The sequence below is a fragment of the Chelonus insularis genome, unplaced genomic scaffold, assembly GCF_013357705.1.
Source record: "Chelonus insularis isolate UGA/USDA-ARS -01 unplaced genomic scaffold, ASM1335770v1 contig_62_pilon, whole genome shotgun sequence".
Lineage (NCBI taxonomy): Eukaryota > Metazoa > Arthropoda > Insecta > Hymenoptera > Braconidae > Chelonus > Chelonus insularis.
The window spans coordinates 10,078-20,685 of record NW_023276673.1 but is presented as its reverse complement, the minus strand read 5'-3'; the positions used below and the strand labels follow the sequence as shown (position 1 = coordinate 20,685).

General features: G+C 29.9%; 1 protein-coding gene across 1 annotated transcript; it reads right to left on the bottom strand.

Annotated features, from left to right (window-relative positions):
- Positions 1 to 8,590: 8,590 nt before the first annotated feature.
- LOC118070501 (uncharacterized) lies at positions 8,591 to 9,812 on the bottom strand. Its single transcript, XM_035089127.1, has 3 exons — positions 9,694 to 9,812; positions 8,908 to 9,111; positions 8,591 to 8,820 (listed from the first exon to the last, which is right to left on the bottom strand). The coding sequence occupies exons 1-3, from the start codon at positions 9,765 to 9,767 to the stop codon at positions 8,793 to 8,795; spliced, it is 306 nt and encodes a 101-aa protein (XP_034945018.1). The 5' UTR covers positions 9,768 to 9,812; the 3' UTR covers positions 8,591 to 8,792.
- Between the last annotated feature and the right edge of the window lie 796 nt (positions 9,813 to 10,608).

Sequence of the window (10,608 nt, the reverse complement as noted above, 5' to 3'; positions counted from 1 at the left end):
AGCGTTTATTGCCTTAACAAAGCGATCCATAGATACTCCCTGTAATGCTTATATTTGTTGTCAAAAACTCTGCCCTATGCGGGATGGATGCATGATTGAAAATCTTAGAAAACCATTAGATAAATACGTTTTATTCAGAGAACTCAAAAAATTCATCGCAAAAAATCCTAATTTCTTGGCTAGAGATGTTCCTAGAGAAATTTCTTCTCCAACTAATTGTGAAAAATTACCCATACGAAGAGCCAAAGCATTCCAAGTCGTTAAAAGATGAATACAGTTTCTTAGAAAAATTAACCAAATCGTATGAAAGTACAAAAATTGAAAGGAACTACATTTCATTTACGATTACCGCTAGAAGAAACGTATTCGCATCTGAGAAACATCATAAATTAATTTTTCAGGTTTCTTATCGAAAACGATTAAAGTTGCGAATGCAATAGCAAACACTCCACAATCGACTTCATTTTTTTGCCTTTGTACTTTTACGTAGCGTAGGAATACAAGCGAATGACACAACGAATCTTGATATGACATCTGCAGGCAAATTATCAACAAATGGAAACTGTGAAGGATCACATTACAATGATCCATATGGAAATTGGGAAGAAGTGATAGTTAAAGGATCTTTAGAAGTACACATATATGATTATTACGCTGAGGTCAACTCGGATAATAATAAAGTAAAATAACGATCAGGTACTACCTGTGTTTTCACCGAAGGTTCGTGCGTAGACTCAGAGGGAAGAAATACCTATTGGAATTTTTTACCTGAAGATCGATGCAACACCGAGCGATACGATGTATTGTATAGGGGAAATGCTCAATTAGTAGCTGGAGAGAATGGAGGAGTAAAAGAGATAGTGTATACAATGAAGGGTGATGACGTAGTCTTTGCTAGACTAAAAAAGGGACAACAATCAGTCTGTAATACCACATTAACTTTTGTATAATCCAGAACATCATGTCATTGATAATCTATATAATCGACATGGATGGATTCATGGTTAACAAAAGGTTTTTATGCAAGGAGTTCAGCTTGATAAATGTGTCAAGTAGAGAAGTTGGACATTCTTATTATCAAGTAGAAGGATATAAACGGCTAAGTTATGCAGATGAAAGGACAGCAAGATATCTAAGAAAACGAATTCATGGGATGAAGTTTAAGGACCAACCAGGAGATAAACCGCCAGAGAATATAAGTAAAAAATTGAAAGAGTTAGCACCTGAAGCAACAGCTGAAGGTAGGCGCATAGGATACAAAGGAGGCACTCATGGAAGAGATTGGATGGAAAGATTGGGAATGAAAAATCATTTTAACTTAAATTTAAAATGTCCAAGGTTTGATCAGTTATATCTCCGATAGAAGACACTTGAAATCAGAAAGAAGCTAGCAGAATTAGCTTGTCGACGTTACGAAAAAATAGAGAATGTAAGAGGGATGATTGCTCATTGTCCACGTCAGGAGATTTATTTATTCATGAAATATTTGTATGAAGATGATGAAGAATAAATCAATGATCTGAGAGAAAGGAAAGACATAAGACTATTATGGAAGACACATTTTTAGGGGGACAGTAAAACAATAAATTAGTAACGTAGAAATTAAGGTAAAGAAAGAGGGAAATTTTTAAATATATATACTATGAAAAGGAGACAGGGTAGTCGAGAGGAAGGATATCTGCAATAATATAAAATATATATATTGTGACGTTATTTTTCAATAACGTTCCATTCTCAGCTCTAGAATTGTTTTATTAAATATTTAAGGCTGATAATAGCCAAGTTAGAGTGTTTCAGTAATGATTTAAAAAGTAAAACTATTTATCTCGTGCTCATTCGAGCAATTACCTTGACTTTTATAGTCCAATTATGCATATTTTCAGGTGTTGTATTTAATCATAATATTTTTCCCTACGCCAAAGTATTCAATTAATTCATTGTTTTATGAATTTTATTTAAAGTCATGAGTCATTATAATTATGTAAATTTATTTCTGCGTATTTTAGGCAAAATTATAATCTTTATTCGTATTTTGTGGCGTAGGATAGTTATTTCTAAGTTCTTATTGATATGTGTTGATTTATTAATATATTAATTATGAGTAATGTAAACCAAGGCTAAGGGATTCATTTAGTAATTAAATTTAGTGGATAAAGCGTCAATAACCCAAGTAAAGCAGAGTTGAGGTAAACAAGTAAATCTGTCGATCACATGGACTGTTGGGAGGAGAGTTGGGAGGCTGTAGTGGAGCAGAGAACGAAAAGCAGCGTGTCACCCTGCAGTTTTCCTATGCTGGGAGACGTCCTAGCCCTAAGGGTTGTAGTCACGAGGCTATTTGTAGTTAGTTGAGATTATTTTTGTTGAATAAAGGAAAATCCGTGAGGCTTGGTTTGCTTTCGTACTCGTTAATTTAAGCTCAATGGCAGATTTTGATAAAGGAGATATGATTTAGTTTAGGTGATTTGATTTAAAGATTAATTTCTTGTGGAAAAGTAAAATATGGCTTGTGAGTTAAGAATTTCAAGTTGCGATTTATTGAGAAACATTTTGTTGAGAAATATTCTTTAGTTAGTAAGTAACGTTTATTTGAGCTCCAGAATTGTAACAAGTCAGAGTTTTAGTTGATTCATTTTGAAGATTGTAATAGCGTAACTGATTATTTGATATAGAAATTTGTGATGATGTTTTGAGCTCTAGTAATTGTTAAGAAAACCTAATTGAGTAAAATTATTATAATAAAGTTGAGAGTTAAAAGAATATGTTAAACTTGTTAGTTTATTTCTGGTAGTTTAGGAACCTTCAACCTAGTCCGTTAGTTAGTTTAGATTATTTGGTCTTTTTTTTCGAGTATTTCTTTTGTTTAATTGTATTGTGTTGGCCGGACACGACCCCTCTCCACAACCTACACAACTGAAGGCCAGGACATGCCCTGTTCAGGAGGATCCTGATTTTTGTAGAACCATCTTAGTTAAGTTAGATATAAGTTTGAGATATAGTTTTAAGTATTGAGATTTTTGAAATATTGTGTGGATTTTGAGTTAGTTAGTAAGTTCAGATATTGAGTTTAGATTTAAGTATGAATTAGTTGTTAATTATACCAGTTTAGTTGTTCTGGTGAATAAAAATAACTTGGCACCCTAGGTAAAGAAGTATTAGTCTCCCAGGGATGGTTCTACTCAGGATTCCCACCTGAAGGAAGGTGCGTTATAGAGTATACCCTTTTATGGGGGTAGAAAAATAGGTTTTTCCATGTTTAACCTCACCTAACCAAATTTTGGAAACTTGGTACACTGTATTTGCAGGGTGATTTTTTTTTCTTAAACGATGCGGCCGCAGGCTAGCATAATAAAATATTACGTTACAGCGTAGTAATAGTAAAGTTCAGAAAATATTACACTTAGTTTAAAGGAAAATGCTGAGTACAGTACACCATTTTACATTTTAATTACGAATAAAAAATGCATTAAAGCAAAAAATGTTACATAACTGTTTACTAAAAAAACATTTTTCATTGATTCTATCGAACTTATTTTAATAGGTTGTAGAGTCAAGTTCTTCTGTAGTATTTCGTGACCTTATAAATATTTTATGAACGTTAGTACATAAAATAAATTGACATACGACATAAAACATATTGTATCTGGAGATAAAAATAACTTGACGAATTTTTTTCATTATTTTGTGCACTTTTAAAATTTTTTTATACGAAAGCTCATTATTCTCATATATTTTTCTATTCTTGATGTAAGACATGTAAAAATGATTGTTGTCTGTTTCAAATGAGTAAATAATTACATTTTTCAAGAAAATATAATTGTAATTAAAGTGCAAAATGGTGCGCGTTACATAACTTTGTACTGGAAAGTAATTTTTGGCAGAAAATTGAGATTGAGTGAATTTGAAACTTTTCTTGTCGTTGTAAAAAAAGCGTCTTATTTTTCCCTGTAAGTATTGTAAATATAAGTCTTGATGCGCACCCAATCTTCATTATGAAATAAATTGGGATGCTGGTCAATTAATCGCTCGCATTCTTCTTTGTTAGGAGCCTTATGCTCTTTTATGTGATAGTTAAAGTATCTTGTCACGACCTGTTCTTGTTCTGAATTCCATCGAGTCCTCCCACTTTGCTTAGAAGCTAGATTTAATAAAACAGAATTTTGATAGTAATCTAATAATTAATTGATTACGCAATAACAAAATAAAGATCGAAATTACGTACATTTTTTGTTACTTGACGAAGATGGTTGTGGTGACAAAGGCATAATATTACTCACTGATATTCCTGTAAAAGATTGTGATGGTTCTTCATCTTTATCTTCTGATTCAGCTACATCTACTTCAAGATTAATATCAATTTCATTAAGTGATTTGCCTCTATATTGGTGCCCTATACCCTTGTCCATCAATATCAACAGTTTTGATACTTTTGCAGTTTGGTAGACATCTTCGGATAATCTGAAAGAAATAATTGTGATTAAAATCATTAATGTTTTAAACTTACTTAAATATTTAAACAATTTCTTTTTGAGGTCTAACAAAAAAAATGTGATCCTTAAATGTGTTAGTAACCAGAAACCAACTATTAAAGTTCAAGTACTAGAAAAAATTGTATAACATCTGACATACAGGATTTACTTACTTGTAGAACTCTTCATGCGTTTTAGTAGTATGGCCCAAAAATTGGGCGAAGTTATCAACTTCGTCTTGATTTAAATATAAAATTTGGACTACCGTGGCTATTTGTTTTCGGAGCTTATTAGATGTTATATGCTCAGGATGGTCCAGTCCACATTTTTGTGCAAATCGATTGATAGTTGTATCGGCTCTTACCCAACGATCACTTTTGGGGTGAGCAAATAGGTACTCGTTAGAATCAGGAACCAGTCGAGTTGAAGTGCGGATTTCTAACATGACATTCATAAAATCTTGCAAATTTTGAGGAAATAAATTTACAATAGGTCGACTGCCTTTTCCTCCAGTCACTACTCTTTTGTAATGCTTAGTTAACATTTTCTCTGATTCGGTCAATGAGTTTAAAAACTCTTCTTGATTCGTAAATGAAGAATTGCTAAGATATGTTAGTAGTTTGGTGTATTGCACATCTCCTATGCGTCTTCTATTGTACAATACAGTTAAAGTGAGAGTTGCGTTGACAAGGTTTTTGAATTGTGTAACATTATTAGGATCTTCTTTTAAAATAGCAGTAGCTTTATTAGCAACTTTAGTGACATAATCTTTGAATTAATTTATTTCTTTTGTTAGTGGTAACATGACCGGTTTACTCCATTTTTTTTCATTAAGATCTTTGAACGCGAGGCTGCTGATTTCGGTTGTCTACTGAAATGATATCAATTCTTTAAATCGTATCACTGCATTATATTTCTCCTCTGGATCATTAAAATTGAAGAATGCTTTTTAGTAGAAATTATATATGTAATTACATCGCAAACTCCTTTTAAAGTGGTGCCATAGTGGGCTGCCAAACTCGCTGATTTTTTATATGAATTGGTTTCAATGTCATATCCACCAAGTTTCTTTACACATTCCAACACCTTTTCAAACATGTCTGGTTGTATAGCATTTATCAGTTGAAAATTAGGATCATTCTCAATGTTTCTGATTTCAATGAGTAGACGAGCCAGTTCTCGCATTATATTTAAGCAAACTACAGCCATTCGCTTTCTCTTATGTTTTTTTAAGTATCTTTCAGCATACAAATATATTAAAGTGTCCGTTTTGGCAACTATAGAGATTTGGTCCGCTCTCATGATTCCAAATACTTCATTTTTGCCACGTAATTTGTCAATTACATAATTGGAGTCAAGTGCAGAAGCTATTAGTTTTTGCGAAGCAGAGAGACAGGTTTTACATTTCCTCTTAAATATTTATGAAAATTGCCTTTATTCCTAATTAGCTGAATAATCTTTTTTCTCTCGTTACTTTTTTTTGAATATTTCAACATATCTTTTATTTCTTTGCTATCACTATGATTTCGTTGAAGATGCCGCTCAAAGTTTGTCACATTGGACTCACAAAACTTGCGAAATGTTCATTTTCTTTTGAAACGTTTCTCTTCTATATACCTCGTCAGCTGAAACTATAATTTAGAAAAAAAACTGTTTCTTTAAGAGGCTATTATAAGTGCTTCAATTATAATTTTTATTGTTAATCGTAACAGAATTTAAAGTTTTTTGAACAATCAAATTTGATTAAAGTCCTAAATTGTAATAACGCCTTAGATAAATCAACTGTTACCTTTTTTGCCTTTTGAACTTCTTGAGGTTTTTCAAAATCCAATATTGGATCCTTTGAAATCTGATTTTTAGCGTCTGAATGTCCGTCAATATTTTGAATTTTCGATTCTCCGTGTTTATAGAACTGGTCTTAAATAATCTTTTGTATGTTATCATGGCGTTCCTCGTTGGATACCATAGCATTTTCAGGAAGTAAACTCTGCTTTACAGAGTAAGATTTATCAGAACCACTACATAAGTCACTGCATGAGTCTCTTGAACTCTCATCATCCTAAAAAAAAAAAAAATTTGATACGCACACAACCACATATTAAAAAAATAAACCAATTGTTTGACCAAAGAAATTTTATAATGTCCACATTACAACTATAAACGAAAAATAAAAGCGTTATTTTATTACAAAAAATTGAAAAATGCACTATTTGTGTGTTTAATTCATCGATAATATTTTTATTCTAAAAATTATATTGAATAATTTATTGATTTTCAAGATAAGATGATTACTAAAATTTATGTATAGTATCTTACGTCACTTATATGTGAATCCGAAACTTCATATGACGGGTCATTAATAGGATTGTCAAATTGAGAATAAATACTTGATGATGAAGAACAACCACTAGATGAACTATAAGATCGGTCTCTTCTTGATGAAGTCGCTCCATTTAATCGTTTACTTGTTCTTCACATCTGGGAGCTTATTTTTGAAATAAATTGATAAATTTCGAAAATCATAATGACATTTTCAACTTGAAAATTAATAAATAGATCGATAATAAATTTATAGTATAATAAAAAATTGTTTAAAAATCATTTATTCTCTATTTTCATCTATAGTTTTTACATTTTAATAAATAACGCGATCTTGGCATTATACTAACATAAAATTAGATAGAAATAATAAAACGTGAATGTTTTTTTAAAACTACTTTTTAAAAAATGTTTTAAAAAAAAAAAAACTTTTTTTAAAACATTTAAAACTATGTTTGACTATTTTGAAAATAATCAAGTAATAATCAAGAACATGCATGATGTACTGTTAGAAGTGGAGAATTTTCATCCTTAGAAAGAGAAATTGCTATCGATTACGAATTATTCACAGTGATAGTAATACTAAAAATTACATACTTCAATATTTTTTTCACTGCATTTAGTACAATCACAAATACAACCTATTATGTTTCTGCCTGCTCTTTACCACTTCTCCTAGATTTACACGGCAGCGGTAAAAAGCGCATGCATATAAGTCATGTACATGTTTTGCAATTGTTCCTTTGTTTTTTTTAACGAATTAAATTTTACACGAAATAATTAGCTAATAATGCAAATTAAATTTTTTTGTTCAAAAAAATTAACGTATTTACATAAACAAATAAATTATGAAAATGGAATCAACCAATCAATTGAACATATGAAAGTTTTTTCAAATTGATGAACGTGTCGGTTTTGAAACGTACAGATTCTTTCATATAATAGGTTTCGAAATGAAATAGTAAAACGATGAAAAAAATTTCAAAAATTATGACTGATAATAATTGCAACTTGTTGTTTCCAAACTCTGAGAAATTTGTATCACATTAATTTTACAAATAACTAATTTCATGTTGAGCTGATGAACCTTCATTGTTTTACAAAATTTTCAATTGTTGCTTAATTTCATTCTTCTTATTTTCATACTAATGATCCCATAAAAATTATTTTAATAATGAATTTTACTCAATTACGTTTTTTGACAATCCAGTTTAAAGAAAATAATATTTTTTATTTATAATATTTTTAGTAAACATTCATTGTGATTTTTTACCTATTGTTTATCAATCAAAAAACTCAATGAAATCCGCAAAACTCATTTTTCCCAAAAGGTGGTATGATTTCTTTGGGTTTTGAATGTTAGGAGCTGTGGCAACTCCGCTGGATGCGCGAGCGTATGTACAATAGTTCCATTGAAATACATGGGAATCTAGACAGTCTTCTTACTGTGTGGAGTCAAGTAGTTACCTCGATTATAGCATTTTTTTGTATAAGTCAGAATGAAGAATTAATTACCCCTCTCTAAATAATTTTGTTTAGAATATATTAAACACTATTATGATGCTGTTTATACACTGAAACATTCATTTATTTGAGTAGAGGCTTGGACGCGTGGATTACGTACGGAGGCGACAAAGATATTTGGGCATATATATATATATATATATATATATATATATATATATATATATTTACGTGTTTATGTTTCGGGATGACACATGTCAAACACTGATTTATATTCATACCAGGAGGAATTATTTCTTGTGTTGATCGAAAATATAAAACACCATTATGTTTATTTTCTAACAATTTATCGAATAAAAATTGGTCATGAAGATAAACCGCTTGAAAATTTAATGAACATTGAATGTTTAACTCTCCAAATTGATAATGAGTTAATTCAGCATATTTTGGATCATGAAGGACAGTTGAAAATTGGTTGATTGATGATACAATAGGTAAATTCATGTCGAGATGCCATTTATACATGTTGGCTTCTTGTGAACTTCATGGGACTGAAAATTTATCTTCTTGTCTATAAATGGAAGAGTTATTTAAATTATAGTAAGCTGTGATATTTATAATAAATTTTATAATACTTTAAAACAAAAGAAAAACATACGTTGTTATAATATTGTCATAAATTTCATATGTCGAACGTAATTGGTTACGATAAGCCTCTTTCAGTTTGTTTTTAAGATCATTTTCTTTAGCTAGAGTAGATTCTGCACTGTGATTGTGATTTGCAGTAAGGGTGAATATGTTGTTTTCAATTATGCCTGCACCTTCGCATGAATGCGTTTGATAATATTTACACCTCACTTTTCTGTATGAAAACAAAAAAGAAAAATTCAAAAAAACTAAAATGAATTGATCTATATATGACTTTTCGTTATCTTTAATATCAATTTTCTATTTTAATCTTCATTTGACGGCACTTTAATTCTTAGAACTTGTGTTTTAAAACACGTTGAAATTTGAATTAAACGAAAAAATTGATTATGAAAAATGAAGTCAAAACATCTAAAAATCATCCCTATATTTCTAAAGATATTTATCGAAAAAAAGTAATGTCAAAGTAAATGAATCTTATTATTTTTTATATAAAATAATGAAATGATGATATGGTGTATAAAAATTTACTGCAATTGCGTATCAGAATTTTTTGTTTTTAAAATAATTTTTTCCTGATAAAATCATTTATTCACATTTGTATGAAAGTATTTTTGACTATTATTAAATTAATAAAACAAAAGAACAAATGATATTGAGTTTCATAATTATTCACGACTTGATAAGTCATTTTAGAAGAAAAAGTATTATAATAATAAATATATCAACGAATTCAACGAACAATAACCAGAGTTTTATAATTATAATAATATTGTAAATTATTTATAATACTTACATAAAGTGTTCGGTTTCCTTGCAGAATATATAGGAATGTCTATCGTAAACTTTATTTTCCAGTTTGTTGGGCATTTTCAAAATTTTTATAAATAAAATATTTAATATAATCCACCTCGAACGAGAAGTAAACAACAACTAACACTGCCGGCCAACGTTCAAGCATTCCACGTGATTGTAGAGTTGTTTCGATTGGTTAGTAGGACATTACGTGTCGTAACATCTGGTGGTATAAAATTGAATTTATCATTTCAATTTTAAAATGAAAACAAAATGAAAAATAATTTTTACTATAATTTTATCAAGTTCAAATTTTATTTCTATCATTTTATGAAAAAATTTTCAGATTAAAAATTGAATGTGGTGTTAAATGTGTGTAAAACTTACATTTAAATGATGAACTGGACATTCTTGTCCATATAATTGGAATGCAATTGTTGATACTTCAAAAACATCAGGTCGTAAATCTGGTTTGGTTCTAACATATATCTTATTAAATTGTGTAATACTTTTCTATACCTGTTATAATAGAGAAGTAAGTATTATCTTTATCTTTATAATAATTAGAATAAAATACCTGTAGCTATCCTGAATATTAAAGTTTCCTGATTGAATTACTAATGTCCACTCATCAAACGGCAATATGAAAGAACATGATTTATTTATTTCTGGAGCTCTGTAGCTTAAACTAGTACATGTTTTTTTTTCGTCTTCTACTATGGTCGCACCATGAATCGTAGGATTTAATACTTTAGCCTTAGCTGATCCAAAATCACAAAGAACATAATGTCCCGAATCCGCACGAACATCATTCACATTACTCTATAAACATGAAAAAGTTCATATTAATGATATCATTTGTCATTATTAAATATATTATGATCATTCCAACACTCCATTAGAGTGGAATGTAGAG

What these genes read in the sequence shown, in the direction of transcription:
- LOC118070501 (XM_035089127.1), bottom strand. Translation starts at nt 9,767, where the DNA reads ATGCCCAACAAACTGGAAAATAAAGTTTACGATAGACATTCCTATATA. An exon ending in AAGGAAACCGAACACTTTAT is followed by an intron (nt 9,112 to 9,693) that starts GTAAGTATTATA and finishes GTTTTCATACAG; the next exon opens with AAAAGTGAGGTGTAAATATT. An exon ending in TATGACAATATTATAACAAC is followed by an intron (nt 8,821 to 8,907) that starts GTATGTTTTTCT and finishes TTCCATTTATAG; the next exon opens with ACAAGAAGATAAATTTTCAG.